Here is a 21,087-nt window from a genome sequence, read left to right on the forward strand (position 1 = left end):
AGAAATGAATCATGATAGGTAAATGTTTTTGAAGAAATAAGCAGTGAGTAAGAGAAGATCCATGGATTTTAGACTCCACCCCAAAAGTAATGTGGTGTCTTGGAAAGGTAATGTACTGGCAGGGGTTAAAATGGCAGCTTAAAAAAGCAGGAAGGCTCTCAGAACTTTGTATACACTATCCAGGATAGGTAAGATGAGGACCCAAAATAGAGTAACATGGGATGAATGAATGTGGATGTATTCTAACGGTCATTTGGAGGTAAAAATCACAGCAGTGTTATGTGAAGAAAAATGAGGAATGCCTACAACTATCTCAATCAGTTTTGTTCCATTGAACACTGTAGGTTGCTCAAAGCAAAGCAGCATTTCTAATGGAGAAGGCCATGTCACTATGTATAGCAAAATAACCTCGAAAATGATTCCAAGACTATCTTTATGATTCTTCAGTTTCTGACCAGGACAATTAGGTGCGAACACAAGGATGACAGGAAATGGAGGGGTAGTTTTGAGGTGGCATACTAAACTGAAGATGCCCATGCAAATATAAGTGGGAATCTCCAGCAAATTATTGACTACAGAGATCAGACTCTCAAGAAATATGTGGAGTGGAAATATGCTTGTTTAATTTAAAATTTACCAAAACATTTCTATCTCAGTCAACATTATTTGTCCTAATAAAGGTTGTGGATGTGGACAGTGAAGATAAACACTTAAGGCATCATGATCACAGGTAGGATTATTATGGGGTACTCATTTTTACCTGTCAATTCTATGAAAACTACAAGGATATTCAAAATCCCTACATGTTGGGGCATGCACATTACTATAACGTGCCTCATTAGGCACCAGAAATTTTAAAGTACAACATTGCCTGATGAAATGGAAGTGGAGTTACATTCTTGCAAAACTCATAATAATGGTTCTACAATGAAAAAAAGAGCTGCTTTTGTCAATAACTAAATCACCCCCAGAAGCCAACCTCCAGCAATTATAATCAACTATAGGAAAAAGCAGGTGAACACTTCCCTAAGAATGAATAATATTTGAATTTCAAATTCAATACACAAAGCGTTATTAAAAATGTTCAGTGTACTCATCATTTAACAATAGCAGCTAGAGGTAGATAAATAATTATAAACAAATGAAAAGCATATAACATTGGCTATAGCAAACGTTAATGTCAGAAAAAAATAACTGGCATTTATCTTCACCAATCAATAATTCTGAAATCCACTCATTTATGTTCCAACTAAAATGGTCCAAACTGTTTATGTTTCAAGACCTACAATGTGTAAAGGCTAATTTGAGTGTTGTTTTCACTTTGATTAAATGTAAGATTTTCTCTTAAGTTACAAGAATGGGCTTTGAGGTTTCTGAAATCATGCCTTTTAAGCAGGGTTGAAAGAGCAAAACACATCTCCAAAAAAAGTTTTAGATCATGGATAAGTGTGTATTTAGATAAGCAAGATTCCTTCTTTCAAGCATAAAATGATACAATTTAGTGACTTAATGCAGCAAAAAACTTGTTTCATTTTCTTACCTACTTCAAAGTGACATATTGATTTTAAAGGGCTATGTGTCTATTTTTCAAGGTATCGTGCTAGCCATTCTATCCATGTTATTGCTAGAATTTCCAGTAACTCTGGAAATGGGTACTCTGGGTGACACAGAGACACTGGGATATATTGTGTGATGATTAAGAGAGTGGACCACCTACATTCACCCTGGTGTGCCATCATTTACTAAGTAATGTTAGACAATCAAATGAGCTTCTAATGCTTCCATTTTATCTGTAAAATAGGAGAAATTAGTACATAATAAAATTTGAAGATTAAATTAATATATATGTCTATAAACATACATAGAATTATGCTTTCCTCATAGGTTTTCAAAATATTTAGTATTATTTCTACTGTCAGTGGTAGTAATATTAGTAGTAGTTATTGTTAGTTCTATGTTGTATAGAATAAACTGAGACCAAGGGAAGCAGGTATACAGTCCAAGCACAACAAAGTTATTTAAGTGGTAGACCTTGGCCTACTCTAAAACTTCATCTCAGCCCTACACTAGGTCATGTCCTTGCAGGGTATTTACAGAATTTAGGTTGTTGGATACATAATTTGGATCAAAGAAAGAGGAAAAAGGAGGAGGATTGCATAGAAGAGGTTGTGGAAACATGGGATTACACAGAAGAGGATTACATAGAAGAGGAAAGGAAAACCAACAAAAACTGTCTGAACTTGACTCTAAACAATAGTTGTAACATCAGAGCCAATGTCAAAGTCCCTTGGTAGCATTATTAGTTTATTTCTGTGCATTATACTAACCTCTCTCCTAATTGCCTCTCTCACCCAAATTTTCTAAGTAGACACAGTACACAGGAGGCACCTGTGAGGGCAATGGGTAAGGGATTATGTGGGACTACTGAAGGTATGACATTTTTACAGAAAAGTTGTTCACAGTTAAAGGATCTGTTTCTGAGAGGTTAAGTGGAATAGATACCTTTGCAGAGTCTTCCTCTGTGATGCAGTCAGAACAGCATTTGAGAAAGTGGTACTAACAATGTTTGGAAATGTTCACTGGATGCTCATACTCTCCCATCACAGTTGAGATAACAGCTACTCTAATTGGGAGAATAGATAGAGGGGAAGGGAGCATCCTAGTGCCATGACGGCATCCCTTTTCAATAATTGGCACCAAAGTGTCTGCCCAAAATACCAATCATGATTCACACTTAGCTTTCTGTTACGAACTTTGCAACCTTATTACCCAAAACAGGGCTTCACACTTCTACACACTAACTACAATGAATGACTCATTATTTTCTTAACCCACCATGTTTCCATACTTCTCAGACAGATTTTCTGTCTCAGTGTCCTCCTCCCTCCTTCCCATTTAATCTAAATCCAATCTGCCTTTGCAGACCTTGTTTAAACGTCATATCTTATAGGAAATTCTGACTGATCCCCTATTTGAATAATAATCTGAATCCTCGTAATAGTTTTAACTCTGTCTCTTCTGTGACTTGTGTCACTGTCCACATAAATATCTATTTATTGATGCTTATGTTATTCATCAATTCATCTTTTGAACCCCTTCAGCTCTGCATATCATATGCTTAAATAATATACATTAAATGAAAGTACTATAATAGTTTTAGACACTGAGTACCTTATAAATGTCAGAAATCTTCAAATTGGATGTAACCTTCAGCAGAGAACAAAGAGAAAAATCATGCAGAGGTGGAGATGCTGACTGTGGGTAAGGACCCAGAGTCCATGTGAGGAGTGTATTCTAGCAGAGGGAAATACAATAGGTAACAAAGCCTGCCATGAATAATGTCTGTACCTCATTGGAAAATGTTTGCTGTGATCCTCCAGTGATTTTGGAGCACTGCATTTTTTTTTTTCCTTTTTGTGGAGAATGGGTACTTGCTATGTTGCCCAGGTAGGTCTCGAACCCCTGAGATCAAGCTGTCTTCTGGTCTCTGCCTCCCTAAGTGCTGTGATTACAGGTGCAAGGCACCGCGCCTGGCAAGAGCACTGCCTTTGTGTCTGTGACATAAAATTTAGTATGTGTGGCCAGGCGTGGTGATTCATGCCTGTAATCCCAGCACTTTGGGAGGCTTAGGCAGGCAAGTTACCTGAGGTCAGGAGTTCGAGATCAGGCTGGCCAACAGGGCAAAACCTCATCTGTACTAAAAATACACACAGAAAATAAAATTATCCAGGCATAGTGATACACACCTTTAGTCCCAGCTACTCGGGAGGCCGAGGCAGGAGAATTGCTTGAACCCAGGAGGTGGAGGTTGCGGTGAGCTGAAATCATGCCACTGCACTCCAGCCTGGGTGACAGCAAGGCTCCGTCTCAGTAAGAATGAATGAATAAATGAATACAATAATTTTTTAAAGTATCATGTGTGGATTTTATCTTTTAGTAACAATATTTTTTCCATTATACCTAATGTTTTGAATATGAGGAAACTTATTTATTGTCAGTCTAGCTGGATATTCAAGAGACATATTTTCTTTCCCTGTGCTATCACACTGTTTTGTGTGTGTGTTTTTTTTTTTTTTTTTTGGTTATTTATTATTTAGCATCTGAAGTAATGTTTCAATTTTTATTGATTATTCCAGCTTCTACCTTCTGAAATACAAACTGCATGGATGAAGAAATCTTATCAGTTTTGTTTCTAAGTTAGTTTTTAGTTTTTGCGTTAGTATTATGCCTTCTTCATAAGCCCTCAAAATATTTGTTATTATTATTATTCTTTGTGGTAATAGCAGAAGAGTTAGTAATAGTAGTAGTAGTATTGTAAGTCCCATTTTACACAGAAGAAACTAAAATTTGGTTTCTAAATTCTCAATTTTTAAGTTAGTGCTTGGCACACAAGAGGTAATCAATAGAAACGTATTGAATAAATAAATGGATTTTTGGGCTGAGTTGAAACCCATCGCAGAATGTTCTCAAAAAATATTATTGTCTTATCTAATAGAAGAGTTATAAAAAAAATTCTTTTGGGTCTGTGAGTGACTTCAAAGTTCTCGATTTGTTGTTAAGTGCCTGTAAGTGTTCAATGCTGCTTTGTGAACAAATGCAGAATGAATTGTTTGAAAGTCTTCTCCAGAGAAAAGAACAGTTTACACAGGCATTCAAGAACTGCTGCTATCAAGGTAGCTAGATTGCTAATGGAACAGATCATTTCACTCCATTTCACTAGTTGTGAAATTTTATGATAAGCATTAATTCATTATTTACAGAATAATAAAGTATACCTACCTAACAGGCTGTCATCATTGCAGGTGCCATTAATCAAATATTTTCCTTCCGGACACACACAAGTGGCCCCAGAAGGATTCAGCAAGCAGAGGAATTCACATGCTAAATCCGAGCATGGATTGGGTACTGGTTAAACAAACGAAAACAACACATTGTGTAAATATAGATACAACAGGCTTCAAAAGCATAAACTTAAATAAGGGGAAATGATTCATTAGCAATGTTGAAAAGTAATCACATCAAATTTCCACTGGGAGTATCTTACTCAATATCATCATTCTCCTTTATAGTGAAGAAAAATTACTACCCAATGCTCATCATTAATAGTAAGTTTGCCTTATTTATATTTTCCAAAGAGAGAAGAAATTATTCAGATCTATACTTAGTTATTTTGCTTCTGACTAATTGCTTTTGGCATAAGAGTTGGTCTTAGAACCTGAAGTACCATTGGGGCTGTGTTGGAAAGTAAAGCCAATGGAAGTTTTGGGGGGATCTAGCCTTCACTTTAACAGCTTATTTCACAGAGCTGCTCTAACAGACAAAAACAATGCCCCCCTCGTATTTATTAATACAAAGGATTAAAATGCATATGTAGCTTGTCAGTTCAAGGTACAGATGGCTTCCTTTCCATCAAGTGGGAGTTTCTGTGCACGTGTAAATGTGTGTGTGCCATACTTATTTGTGTTTAAATTTTTATCCAATCGACATCCTTTGCAGTCATAGCTGATTATTGACCTTTCCTAGAGATTATTTCACCAGAATTAAACAGGAATGGCACCCAGGTAGCTGAGTTGGGGACTATGAGAGTGGCTTGTTTTCTGTAAGAACCACCACTCAAATGCCTATTATATTCAAGACAGGATTTTATTTGTTTACTTTTTATGAATGTGGCAATATTCAACTATGAATATAAATTAAACAGAACGGGAGGATGAGAGAAAGTGTCCTCATATTAACCTTGGAATCTTATATGCCAAATTATTGGTAAAGAGCAGTAAGGCTTTGGATAAAATTTCAGGATGATTTAGGAAACTATATTTTGTTTTACTCTGTTGTGAGAACTGATTTGAATAAACACCACTTGTTCCAGATAAATGCACCAAACAAGATAAAATCCATTTCATTTGCCATAAATAGTAATTATAAATAACCCTTGAACAGCAGCTTGAAGAGTGAACCGATATATAAACACAGATCATTAGAATTTCAGCCATATTATTATTTTTCACTTTGTTCTTCAATATTTTTGACAGCTGTGTTAGAAACGTATTTTCAAGAGTATTACCTTAATTACCTTAATGATTTACTCACTCCTTTCTAGGAGGGAGAGTAACAATAATAAGTCATATACAATAAATCAGAGAAAATATGCACGTCTTGGGAAGAGTTCTTTTTGTATATATTTAAGAATGGAAGGTTAATACTATAATAGTTACTTGTTGATTAGTAATAATAGTCAAAATGGCCAACAATAAATTTCCTTACTTGGATAGTTCATCTATACACTCACAAGGTTCTATTAAGAATTTTAGAAACAGATTAACAGATTATTTTAACAAAGCCAGTTTCAATTGCAAGAAAACATGGCCAAATGCTGAACATTTTCCTGGTTACAGCAGAAATATAATTATCTATATTTTGATGTTTTGGTAGTTGAAAAAGTCTACTAACCAAAAATTAACGTTACTTAATTTACTGAGGTTAAGACATTTACATATATTTTTTGAGAGATATAAGAAAAAAATTTACCAGTATAGACAACTTCATAATATATTATACTTACAGTCTAGTTGTTTATAACGATGAGATATCAAAACACCTTTTGTTTTATCAATATTTAAAGCTAAGTACTCTACTGAACCATGGCCAAATTTTTGTACTCGAAATACACCATTTTTAGGTCCTGCTCCATATATATAATCTTCGAAGATATCAATTCTATGTGGATGTAATAAACCTGGAATTTCCAAAAGGCAGTTATGAAAGTTTTAATGTATACACTCAGACTTTAAAAACTATGTTTATCTGAGACCATATTGAAAATCTTATTACCGTTTAAACTTTCAGAATTGGAATATTTATAATATTAGCTATGACGTTCTTAGAATTATATCTTAAGTAAGGATATGCAATGTAATAAACATGTCACTTAAAACATAAAAATACACTTCCATCATCACTTTAATCATCTTTACCATCACAAAGAATTTTCTGGGGGTTATTTGCAGACTAATCCTCTTTGCTATACAGAGAGGATATCTTATATCCAATGTTATCTGTAGTATAAAAACAGGCAGTTTACACAACTCAGTTTGTGTTCTGGATCAAATAAATGATCAAATTACATGCCCAAATGACTGGTTTATTAAGCAATCATTTGTTGATTTTTAAAGAGTGAATCCAAAAATAATATTTGACATTAGTATTGTTCATTTCAGAAATGGAATAAAGAAAACAAACAGGTAAATGAAAATCATTTGTCTGATTAGTTTGGCTAAAAATAATAGTAACCATTATTTTCACATTTTGTGACTTATTTTCAGAGATTTTATCAAATGAATAATTATTCTAACTTTTGAAACAGAAATTTATAACAAATAAAATGACAACCTTTATATTTTTACTAACTATCTAGAGGTTGTAAAGCATAAAGTGTCTTTATATTCATATATTTTTCTTTGCTGTTTCATGAAATAGTAAAATGTGCACCAAAACCAGAACAAGTTAACTTCATTGTAATTAATTACAGGTATGTGAACTTTTTTTTTTTTTCATCTGAGGCCATCGATAAACACACACACACACACACTTTAGGCAAAGGCACAATAAAAATTTGATTTAGTTGTTTAACTTCCCTGTTTGTGTTATTTAAAAACAAACAAACAAACAAAAAACAGGAAACAAATCTATATTCAATAAATATATAACATGCAAATACAAAAATTTAAAGTGGATATGATGAAAAATTTGTGGTTACAAAAAAATTGTGGGAAGGGGTTGAAGTAGGGAAAAGAAAGTGACAGAAAGGGAAGAAATTAAATTCGGCAGAAAGAACTGAGACAGCCAGGCAGAAGAAAGTATGAGGAACAGAAGGCAGCTAGAAAAATGAGACAGTTAAAAAATAGAAGCCAGGCAGATAGGTGGGCATAAAAACAGTATAGCAACAGAGGAGCACCAGTAGATTCAGCAGTCACTGGTGGTAGAGTTAAATGGTCATTTTTGACGCATTGATACAGTAACTCATTGTTTGCTTGTTATCATTGCAATTGAAATAAAAGTTTGTGTTCACAGATGCTGATCCTGACTACTAGAAGTGCTCTGCTCAGAATGGAATAGCCACGGAAGCCACAGAGTAAAATTATTTTCTGAATCTGGACAGCAATGGCCGTGTTTGTTCAAGTCAAGATGGACAAACTTTCAAGTCAAGATGGACACACTTCTGCCCTGACCTCTATGTTTTTCCAGTAGGAATGAAAATTTTAATTACTAGTAAGAGTTATAAGTTGAAAGGAGAAAGAATTTAAGAAAATCCAGAATGCAAAGCATCCATACTTACACTCTCAATAATAATTAAAAATGAAGACAAAGGCATTTCACAAACCTTGTTTGCTGCTGACAGAGACTATTGAGTTAGAGCCATCATACAGAACACTGCCAATGATGGAGAGCTCAAAGTCAGCCCAATATATGCGTTCACTAAAATAATCCACCGCCAAACCTGCAAAATCAGCACACACAAGACAAACAGGGCAAATACATTTGAAATCATTCAAAATCATACTTTTGCCTCTTATTGTATAATTACAGTTGACATTTGTCTTCAAGCATCATAGAAATTACCCGGTGCCAATCACGATACTGTAGAAATTAGAAAAATTAAAGTAACTCAATCTTTATCCCAAATACATGGGTTCAGATTACATGGCATTTAGTTAACAAACTCTAGCAAAAGTCTTATTTCACATAAGAAAGTCTGCTGTAAATACCCCTTCTAGCCATATTTACGGTTTCTTAATTTTAGCTATTCTCTAATAGACTTTCCTTTAATATTATTTCCATTTTCATCTTCATATTTTATGGAGAATGAATTAATTATTTAAATCATTTATCGGACCATTATTTAAAATGAGTTAGTATAATTATTTGTATTTTTAATTCCTTCAAGAAGGTATAGTTCTCAGAATACACAAGGTTCATGTATTTAATTAAAATATATTTTCACCCCTTCAGAGTTGGCCAACGGTGTTATCGATCGGACATCTGTGTGCATGCTGAAGTTAATGTGACTAACGATTGATATTAGCCGGGTGTGGTGGCTCACGCCTGTAATCCCAGCACTTTGGGAGGCTGAGGCGGGAGGATCACCAGGTCAGGAGATTGAGACCAGCTGGTCAACATGGTGAAACCCTGTCGCTACTAAAAATCCAAAAATTAGCTGGGCGTGGTGGCCGGCACCTGCAATCCCAGCTACCCTGGAGGCTGAGGCAGGAGAATCGCTTGAACCTGGGAGGCAGAGGTCAGCAAGCTGAGATCAGCCTGGGCAACAGAGTGAGACTCTGTCTCAAAAAAAAAAAAAAAAAAAAAAAAAGAAACAAAATGATGTTTATGGTAGGGAAGAATAAACAGTAAAGTTCTTGATTAAAGTTCTAGTGATGCTTGAATTAATTTTCTCTGAGACTGCTTGTCTTCAGTTTCATTACAGGTAGATTCAGTGAATGATAATGGACTGAAATAATATAGAGTAAAAATATTTTTTTAGTTTCATTTTTTGATTTCATGAATGTAATTGGAATCCATCCAGTGTCTTTTTGTAGGAACATCATCAACACATAGAATATCTAAGAAAGTAAACTTCTTTCAATATGGAAGAGTAATATGTCTGACTCATGAATTCTATAATAAATATTCACTGCTGTAGATTTTTTTTGTGACATAGCTGCTGTCTAAATATGACATATTGCATACTTTGGAAGTACAATGCAGTTAAATGCCTTAGGCAACTAAAGAGCGTTCCCAATGAGAACATTCAAGAAGCAACTGAAGTACATTTTAATGGCAATGCAACTGAATGAAAGGTACTTTTGAGTCTGTGCTAGACTTTTATTCCTGTGTAACTGGACCAAGACTTAATAATCAGAATGGAAAGAATTCATATTAGAAATCATTAGTGAATAATTCTTCAGTTAAGTACAAATACTTAGCTCACATGTAATCAAATTAAATATTTTGTTCCTCAACTAATGTATAGAGATGTACCATGCCTGACCAGATCCTGAAAAATAACAATTAAGCAAGTGGCCATTGTTTTACTGGTTTCTGCTCAATTATTAATTTTCTATTTGAAGTCATGTTAGAAGACACGTTTTTGCATTTTCATGTAGAATTATGAGTAATATGAACCACAAATTACACGGTTTTTTGCTGCTGCTCCTATAGTTCAAAACAGCTGACTGAGAAAGGTTAAAAACATAACATAAAAACATGATTGTCTCTCTTCTACCAATGTGCTACAATAAAGAAGTAGCTAAAACAAAAATCTGTTGCCGATAAAATTAGTTTTAGACTTAAAAACATTAATATTGATAATCACAGAAAAGGAGAAAACAATGAGTATGTAATCCAATTTAATCAACAATATTGTTTTTCAGATTCAGAAGCAGTAAAAAGTTCTCAAAAGTGTCATATATTGCATTATTGGTCTAGGTTTGTCTAAGACATACCCACTTTTATCAGCTCTGGCCATATTTTGTACTATTGGATGGAATTACATCTTGATAAAAATTATATAACAAAGTTTATAGATGAGTGGAATATATACTCCAGAAATCCAAAAATCAATAATTTTGATTTTTTATTAAGCTCTTTAATAAAAGAGATAGTCTTCTAAATTAAAAAGTTAATAAAGGAATCAGCTAACTTTTCCTGTTATAGAGATGAGAATCAAGTTTATATGAAAAAAGTTCTTGTCTATCTTTAAAATATCATATTTTATTTTGCTCTGTAATAAAGAACCAATAATAAAATGGAAAAAAAATCAATTCTCAAGAAACTCATTCTTATCTGAACAAGGAAAGATGAATATTTGGAACCAAGTCAGTAGGAGCCCAGAAAATTTGAAATAAAATGCCATACTTGTTTTAATTAAGTATAATAGAATCACAATTTGAACGGTTTATAAAAAATAAAGACATAGGCTCACTACGTTTTAGTGACACAGGATAATGGAGCTAATTATGTAGTCATTTTCTGTACATCTCCCTTGATACCAAGACTACTTTATATTTTAGGGATTTTAAAATTTCACTCTTGTAAAACTCTAAAATTTTCTAAGATCTACTAGTTCCCCTATTTCTATTGTAGGCTGGAAGAAAATGAAAAACAAAGAAACGAACAAACAAAAAAACAAAATATTATGTGAAGTGACCATAGTATGTAACACATTGATATTTAAGAGGCAGGACTTGGAGAGAACAAAAAATTTAAATCACTGTTTTTCAGAAATAGAGAAAAAGACTATAAACATTCTGTTTTAATGGAAAGCCAAAATTTGCAAGATAATAATAACCAAGTGTGAACTACCATATTCTTGATTTAAGAAGCTGATAAAGGAGCCAAAAAATAAAAATAAAAATAAAAACCTGGATACATACCATTATGTCAAATTTAATTTTTAAAAATTGTTAAAAGTATTTTTGAGTTAGGTTAGAAACTACATTAAAGTCATGTTTTCATACACACATACACACTTATTTTTCATATACATATACATCTATTTATGACAGTGTTGGTAAACTAAATTCAAATAACAGCAAAATAATCCTAACATTCATGTTCACTTTATTTAACTAGAGACTTTACGTTGCCCAATGAATTTGCTTAATGAATCAAACAATTGTGAGTGGTCCAGGACCAGTATGTATTTATTTATTTTCTTAGAAATTGCTGCAATTTGAGGGAGATAGGAGGCAATGTAAATATGCTTTTAAATATCAAACAATGTAGTTTGAAATCAAACTCATGTAATACTACATACCCTCCTCACTGGATGCAAAGTTGGAAAGTATCCTTGTCTGACACAGCATTCATTAACTCTACATACTCATGGGGACTTCCCCTGTACCACACACTGCCAGGTACTATGCGCAGAGCAAACAACAAAAGAGTTCATGTTCCTCATACCTCAAAATAATAAGAACCATTTATGACAAACCCATAGCCAATATCACACTGAACAGGCAAATGCTGGAAGCATGCTCTCACCACTCCTCTCACCACTCCTACTCCACACAGAATTGGAATTTCTGGTCAGGACAATCAGGTAAGAGAAAGAAATAAAGTGCATTCAAATAGGAGGAGAGAAATTAAAAATGTCTCTGTTTGTAGATGACATGTTCCCATATCCAGAAAACTCAATCTTATCCGCTCAAAACCTTCTTAAGCTGATAAGCAACTTCAGGAAAGTCTTAGGATAACAAATCAATATGCGAAAATCACAAGATTTCGCATACATCAAAAATAGACAACCAGAGAGACAAATCATGAATGAACTCCCATTCACAGTTGCTGCAAAGACAATAAAATACTTACTTACTTAGAAATATAGCTAAAAAGGGAGGTGAAGGACCTGTTCAAGGAAAACTACAAACCACTGCTCAAGGGAACTAGAGAAAACTCAAGATGAAAAAAACCTACCACGCTCATGGATAGAAAGAATATTGTGAAAATGGCCATACTGCCCGAAGTAATTTATAAATTCAATGCTATTCCCATTAAACTACCATTGACATCCTTCACCAAATTAGAAAAAATAAAAAATAATAATAATAATAAACCACTTTAAAATTCATATGGGCTGGGCGCCCACCTATGGTCTCAGAAGTTTGAGAGACTGAGGAGGGTTGATCACTTGAGATCTGGAGTTCAAGACCAGCCTGGCCAACATGGTGAAACCCTATCTCTACTAAAAATACAGAAATTAGCTGGGCATAGTGGCAGGTGTCTGTAATCCCAGCTACGTGGGAGGCTGAGGCAGAAGAATTGCTTGAACCTGGGAGCAGAGGCTGCAGTGAACAAGGATAGCATCACTGAACTCCAGCTTGGGCAACAGAGCAAGATTCTGTCCCCTCCAAAAATAATAATAATAATAATATGGAGTCAAAACAGAGGCTGTATAGCTAAGATAATCCTAAGCAAAAAGAACAAAGCTGGAGGCATTGCATTACCTGACTTCAAACTATACTACAAGGCTATAGTAACCAAAACACCATGGTACTGGTACAGACACATAGACCCATGGAACAGAATAGAGAGCTCAGAAATAAGACTGCACATTTACAAACATCTGATTTTCAGCAAACCTGACAAAAGCAATGAGGAAAGGAGTCCGTATTTAATAAATGGTGCTAGAAGAACTGGTTAGCCATATGCAGAAAATTGAAACTGGATCCCTTCCTTACACCTTATACAAAAATTAACTCAATAGTTTTAAGACTTAAATGTAAAACCCAAATCTATAAAATTCCTAGAAGAAAATCTCAGAAATATCATTCAGGACATAGGTAAAGGCAAAAATTTCATGATGAAGATGACAAAAGCAATTGTACAAGAAAAAATTGTCAAATGGGATCTAATTGAACTAAAGTGCTTCTGCACACAAAATAAACTATCAGAGTCAACAGACAACCTACAGAATTGTAGAAAATTTTTGCAATCCACCCATCTGATAAAAGTCTAAATTCAGAATCTACAAGGAAGTTAGATAAATTTACATGAAAAAAACAATCCCAGTAAAAAGTGGACAAAGGACATGAACAGACACTTTTCAAAAGAAGATATGCCTTTGGCCAACAAACATATGATAAAAAGCTTAGCATCACTGATTATTAGAGAAATAATCTAATAGTACTTCATAATATTAGATAGTACAACAATAGTACTTCATACTATGTGGCCCAGCAATCCCATTGCTGGGTATATACCCAAAAGAATATAAATAATTCTACTGTAAAGATACACACATGCATATGTTCATTGCAGCACTGTTCACAAGAGCAGAGATGGGAATCAACCCAAATGCCCACCAATGATAGACTGCATAAAGAAAATGTGGTACATATACATCATGGAGTACTATGCAGCCATGAAAAGGAATGAGATCATGTCCTTTTGCAGGGACATGGATGGAGCTTGAAGCCATTATCCTCAGCTAAATAGTTCATGTTCCTGCTCTCATGGAACACATTATTCATCTGCTACACACTTGACTGAAACAACATGTTTTTATTATGTCTTATATGGTGCCCAATAAAAACAATAATCAGTGTGTCATTTGAAGGCACACATTATTTGAATCACTCCTTAAATCAAAATCATACAATGGCTCAATATTGGCTAAAAAGTTATGTTGAAGCCCTTTGGCATTTAAGGTTTTCTCTTCTCACATATTATGTCACCCAACCCGTGCCCTTCTACATGTGTCTTGATTCCTGACATCAGCAGAGCATCCATATGCTCTACACTGGATCCCTGGCTCAGAGGACCATATTATTTCATATATCTGGCATTTTTAAGTTAGTTATTACTATATATATATATATATATATATATATATATATATATATATATATAGTGTGTGTATATATATGTGTGTATATATATATTATTTTAAAAGGGAGTTTTGCTCTTGTCGCTCAGGCGGGAGTGTAATGGTGGGATCTCGCCTCACTGGGTTCAAGCAATTCTTGTGCCTCAGCCTCCCAAGTAGCTGGGATTACAGGTACACATCACCATGCCTGGCTTGTTTTTTGTATTTTTAGTAGAAATGGGTTTGCCATGTTGGGCAGACTGGTCTCAAACTCCTGACCTCAGGTGATCCGCCCGCCTTGGCCTCCCAAAGTGCTGGGATTACAGGTGTGAGGCACCATGCCCAGCCAATCTTTTGATTTTCTATTGATAAAGCCAAGGTTTGAAGGTAATAAATTCATTTCTGAGGTCTCACAGCTAATACATATTCCCTTGAGATTCAAAAGTGTATGTGACTCCAATGAAGGATTTTTAAAAAATTTCTTCATGATGGATTACCTGTCTATCCCTCAAGTACTTATTCAAACATCACTTTTCACATAGTTTTTCATTATTGGAGATTATCTTTCTCACCTCTGAACTCTGATATTATAAAATATGACAATGACACAATTCTCACCTTTTGCAAAAAGTACAATTACTTCGCATATGCCTCATTTTTTTTTTCTTTCTCGAATGTAAACTTTGTAAGAAAAAGGACTGTGTTATGTGCATCACTAAGTTACCCATAAGAGTTGTTGAGCAGAATGGGTAATACATGGAAAGTGTCAGATCCGTGCATCTGTCACTAGGCCCAGTGTTGGAGACACTGTGGTGCCTATGCAGATCACCTTTACTAAAGAGGAGTACCCAATTCCTCACTGGTGCTTCTGCAGTGATGACTCACACATACCCTCCTTCTCCAGATCATTGTGTTTAACTGATTGAAGCAGCTTTGCTTGGAATATCACAGCCCCAAGGCCAATTAATGATTGATGGGGCATATCAAAAGCAGATCCCCTTGCCTGTCATAAATTTATGCTCCAAAGCATAACTATAGTGACTCAAACCAAGACTAGACTCGACCTGAAACACAGTTTACTGGGCTCCTTCCTCTGCTCTCCCTCTGTCTTTTACAGCTTTCTTCTGTATACCACTTCCTTCATAAATGACTTTTACAACAATCCCCATTTTAGGCACTTTCCTAAGTACTATCTTACAGGTAATTCCACAAACTGCTGCCAGTGTCATTTTTTAAAATAAAAACATGTTACATATACTATCAATATGATTATATAAAATGTTAACACCAAAGAAGTATTTTAAAAATAAAAACCGTGTTTGAGATTATGCCACTTAACTTGCCAATATCTTCAAATAGCTCTCTTCAAAGCTAGAATAGAATTCAGTTTTGCATTTGAGTCACCTTGCCATCCTCATATCTTCCATTCTCCTGAATTGTTTATATGCTTCTAGGTATGCTAACCTTCTTGCTGTTTTCATGCTGAGCTAATTCCTTACTCAGAACTTACTATTCTATTTTCTTAAAAAGCTCTTTCCTCACATATTCACATCACTTGCTGCCTCTCTTTATTTAGGTGTCTCTTTCAATATCACCCTTCTAGAGATGACTTCTCTGATCATCATAACTAAAATAGTACCTCCATTGACAGCCCATCTCTTACTATGATTTTCTGTATAGCATGTATAACAATGTGACAGTATACATAAATACATATTCTATCCTCTATAGGAAGATAGACTTCATGAGGGTTAGAACTTGCTTCATATTGTTTCTTCAGCATTTGGAACAATTTCTGGCACATGGTAGATATTCAATGGGCATTTGTTAATGAGCATGAGATGAAAACAAATTTATGTACATAGACTAAATTTCAAATATTGCTTCTCCCCATAAAGATTAAAAACAATCTAAATGAATGGAAAGGTATCAAACACATTAAAAATGAATAGGAATATAAGCACTAAATATAAATAAACTACAGAAGACATTGTAATACATAATTTTAAAATATGTACTATAAACCATGCATTATGTCCTTTCTGTGGAGGTGTAGTCAGTGGAGGGTAGGTGGCACAGAGCCCCTGAGGCTCCCATAATCTGAAAATGTTTTATTGAAGAAGTGCTAAAGTTAGAGGTACAAAATGGGAAAGATACAACTAGGTAGACAAAGGTTGACATTCTAGATAAGGGAGCTGGGAGAAAAATGACATGAGAGAAAGACCATGGAGACAGTAAAGATCTGAACTCCTGGGCAGTCCTGAGAACACAGATGGTTTGGAGTAATAGCTTAGATGGCAAGTGGGCCAGGGAGATTAAAGTCATATTGAAAAGAGCTCTGAATGAAAAGGCAAAAAAAATCATCAAAACTGTCTTTTACATAAAGTATATTTAGCCACCTATTTGTTCATTTCATCTCTCATCCTCTAGGAATATTTCCCAATATCCCAACTTAATTAACATATATCTGTAAAAATACCCTAATGTAAATGTATTGCTATAAACTGTCAAAATTTCATGCCTGTGAAATCTGACTAATAGCCTTACAACTTAGACAAGTTTCAAATCATATTCCTGTAATATAACTGACAGTATAAGTACCTGATTTTCAAGTTGAGAAAATAGGACATGAAATGTAAACAACTTCATAAAATCATACTATAAATGGTTTTATCCACTTGTAAATATACTTATATTGCCAACAACACTATAAATAACTGTTAACAGTAATATACTTGTCATTCTGCTTCATATTTTAGCATGTGTCAGAAATCATACCTGTGGGTCTCTGTAAGTTCTTTTGTACTAAAATCCTTCTCAGTGTACCATCCATGGCTGCTTCTTCTATGTGGGAGTGATCTCCAACAACAGTCCAGTACATCATCCTGAAGAGAGTGGGTCAAAGAGGTTAGCCTGGTGATGGTGCTGCTATAACCCAACTCTGCTCCACAAAGCAGTGACTCTTCAGACCACATGGCTCAGAGTCACCCCAGAGTCTCTTAAAAAGCAGATTCCCGGGTACAACTCAAAACACACAGAATGAGAGCCTCCAATAAATGGCCTGGGAATCAACATTTTAACGAAAGTCTTGCCTACACACATTAAAATTTGAGAATCATTGTATACTATGATGTACCATAGCTCATTATTTAATATCCAAAATTCAATTTTGAAACTTTCATTAAAACTCAGAGAAAAATATTTCCACCACATGAAACTTCCCTTTTGTTTTGACACAATAGTCATTTTATTATGGATGCTGTATGAACATGCTATTTTTTTTTTATAGAGAAGTAACTATTTTCTCAAACAGAAATTATTCTTTAATTTGGATGACTGCTTAATTCTAATAGTTAGATATAAGTTGTCTCTTTTTACTCAGGAGTTATCAATCCACTTTATGGATGCTTAAGAGTTTTAGTTAACATTTTTCTATTTACTTTTTGGCCATTGCTTGTAGGTTTACATCTCTAACTAAAAGAAGGAAATGTTTGTAATACACTCTTTAAATTTGCGCGTGTGTGTATATGTGTGTATATATACACATACACACATATATATATATATATATTCCTTCATCTTTTATTACCATAAAGAAAAATGTTAGTACTCTGTATGTAATATGTTTGATATTATGTTTAATATTTTGATAATTCAATTTTAGATCAAAAACAGAGGTTGTATCTATCACACCAAGCTCATTCTTCTGCAATGCACACATATAACCATGCACAGACACACACACAGACACACAGGTACACTGAATCCATAATACAGGAATATTTCAGAAAAAAAATATATTTCGTATCATCATTTGGTGGGAATAGGACATGCTTTTTTACAGAAGAAATAGTACAAGGATATTTAAAGGCATGTGACACTATTACACATTGAACACTCATTACAGAGACAAAATCTACACAGCATAATTTCTAAAAAGGATATTCATTTTCAAGAAATAGAAATACTAAACCATTAACCTACCCTCTTTTAGGATTTACAGCAATAGCATACGGTTCTCCAGCCATATTTGTTAAGAGTCTGGTGCAGTTGGGGCCATTCAGCTGCCCTACATTAATAGAGTACCTCAGACTGGTCCAGTGAGTAGTGTAGTAACTGAACCAGTGCATTCTAGAATGATCAGTCCAGTAAATGTTTCCAGCCACCCAGTCAACTGCAATGTCCCTGGGCCTTCTAAATTCAGGACACTACAAGGAAACAAAACAACACATCATGGTATTTTCAAAAGGAAATTAGCGGAGTTTTCTGTATCTTTGCATTGAAGTTATGGGGGAATTATAAGAACATAGTCATGTGTTAATTGCTACATGCAATTAGATGTCAAAAAGATACCTAATGCTATTTTCAATCTTCGTAGATGTATTATCTGCCTGAATCTTAATTGTACAGACCACTGGAGTTTAACCAGATTGCACCTGTTTAATCATTACTCTGCTGAAATATTTCCAGAGCCATAGGAGGTTCACCCATGACTTCTGGCAGTCAATATTTTCTTTAGAGTAACCATAATTCTGATAGCTAACACCACAGATTCAACAAATCAATGTAAAAAACAATCATAATCTTTCATTCCAGAATTTTTTTTTTTTTTTTTTTTTTTTTGCGACGGGAGTCTCGCTCTGTCGCCCAGCCTAGAGTGCTGTGGCGCGATCTCCGCTCACTGCAAGCTCCGCCTCCCGGGTTCACGCCATTCTCCTGCCTCAGCCTCCCGAGTAGCTGGGAGTACAGGCGCCCGCCACCGCGCCTGGCTAATTTTTTGTATTTTTTAGTAGAGACGGGGTTTCACTGTGGGTTAGCCAGGATGGTCTGGATTTCCTGACCTCGTGATCCGCCCGCCTCAGCCTCCCAGAGTGCTGGGATTACAGGTGTGAGCCACCGCGCCTGGCCATTCTAGAATTCTTTTGTTCAACATCATGACTGTGAAATGTATCCTTATTTTGTATATATCAATTTTTAATCTTTCCATTGCTCAGTAGTATTTGTTCATGTATTTGCTCAAGTGGATTTGTACTGACGATATCCACTTGGCTTGTTTACAGTTTTAGGCCATTACAACTAAAGTTATGGATACTTTAGCACTTTTTTGTTGTTGGTAGTGGTGGATACAAACACTCAATTCATTTGGGTATTTACTAAGGAATAGAATTAATGTTTTCAAGTTTATGCACACTTAGCTTGATAGGATACGCTAGAAAATTTTCAAAGAGTTTGTAGCAATGTACAATCTTTTCAGCAATGTAAGAAAAACTCAGATGCTCTGCATCCTCACCATACATAATTTTGTTCTACAATTGAAAAATCATTAGTACAGCTAGACACATTTAGTAAAATACTATATTTTAACATATTTTGAAGAAAGTCAGAATATCTGTTATTCATCTTACATTTGATAGGTTGGATTGCCCATTCTGTTTTACTGAATTACTGTGAGACAATGGTAACAGAATTCATTGAGACTAGAGAGCAAGGAAAATAACTTATGTTCTGTGCCCTTCAATTAACTTGATCACTTTGAGCAGGAACTAGTGTAGTAATTAATTTGACATGACCAGGTTTATTGTGCATAACCAAAAGTGAGAAGGTATTCACAGGGGTATTATGGCAAGAGTAGAAACAATTATTTGAAGGTGATTACAACTAGATGTGTAATCAATATGTAACAGCATCTTTAAGACCTGGGCAGCAGTGGAAATATGAGTTTTTAACACATGAAAGCTTCTTGTGTGGGTTCAGAGGAACCAGTATTATCAATCAGTGGACTTGGATTAAAAGAAAAGAAACTGACCATCTCGAAAAGAACATGGAATGCCAAGAAACAGGAATTGCAAATCACTGTCTGCTGCATGATTACTGGGATCTCAAACAAGGAAAGTATGGCTTACATTAAACACAGAATCCATAGACAATTTCTAATGCCATTTATCATCAGTTCTTTGACCTATTGGACGTTAAAACTGAAATTATGAAATTGTATTACCCTATTTCTCAACTTTAACAATAAATGTTATCCATATACCCAGTGATATCTCAGTTATCTGAATTAAATGTAAAGCACTCTGCAATACGGTATACTCTAGAAATGTTATATAAATAATGTTCGCAGATGTTTAGAATATAAATGTTCTAGTCAAACCAAAAAATCATTTTCGAATGCTCCAGTATCATTTAAGCTAACTGTATTTTTATTTTCAACTTGTCATCATTTAAAAGTAAATACATCACCAAATGGCATGTGCATGTCAGTGTGAATCATAAATCTACAAACATGAAAGACAATGGGAAAAATCACCATTATAAGCTATTTTAAACCTGTTGAAGCATATGTGTAATTTTCTAACACTAGTAAAACAAACTTTTATGACACAAAACTTATAATACTCCTTGTCTAATTGAACATAGAAAAAGTATCTATTTTCCATTTGTGAGATGTAAATGTATACACCTGATTTTCAATCCTCATGGTATCCCTGATAAAATATGTCATATTCCATGCAAGTTCCACTTTTGTTGAATTTAGGATTTTCATTTCATTAAATTCATTCTCAAAAAATTCTGATTATCCTTCGACTTTAGACTTCTAACCCTAGACTGATGACAGTTAGTAACCCAGTTTCCTAATGTTCGTAGAACATTCAGAAGTTTGATTTGGTGATACTTTTTCAGGTAAACAGGCTGGTGAAGATTTTACTAAGGGTGAATTATAG

At 34.6% G+C, this 21,087-nt stretch overlaps 1 protein-coding gene across 4 annotated transcripts in view; it reads right to left on the reverse strand.

Annotated features, from left to right (window-relative positions):
• The window catches only part of LRP1B (LDL receptor related protein 1B), a 1,954,889-nt gene that overhangs the window by 87,528 nt on the left and 1,846,274 nt on the right, over positions 1-21,087 (reverse strand). For all 4 annotated transcript variants that reach the window (XR_012421093.1, XM_005573071.4, XM_015433154.3 and 1 more), the window contains 5 exons: positions 18,347-18,570; positions 17,141-17,247; positions 8,381-8,497; positions 6,563-6,736; positions 4,780-4,905 (listed from right to left, as the gene is read on the reverse strand). Coding sequence is in view for 3 of the 4 variants with exons in the window: in XM_005573071.4 (XP_005573128.4) it covers positions 4,780-4,905; positions 6,563-6,736; positions 8,381-8,497; positions 17,141-17,247; positions 18,347-18,570 (748 nt within the window). In the remaining variant the exon portion in view is untranslated. The remainder of the gene's footprint in view (positions 1-4,779; positions 4,906-6,562; positions 6,737-8,380; positions 8,498-17,140; positions 17,248-18,346; positions 18,571-21,087) is intronic.

The sequence above is a fragment of the Macaca fascicularis genome, chromosome 12 (assembly GCF_037993035.2).
Source record: "Macaca fascicularis isolate 582-1 chromosome 12, T2T-MFA8v1.1".
Taxonomy (NCBI): Eukaryota; Metazoa; Chordata; class Mammalia; order Primates; family Cercopithecidae; genus Macaca; species Macaca fascicularis.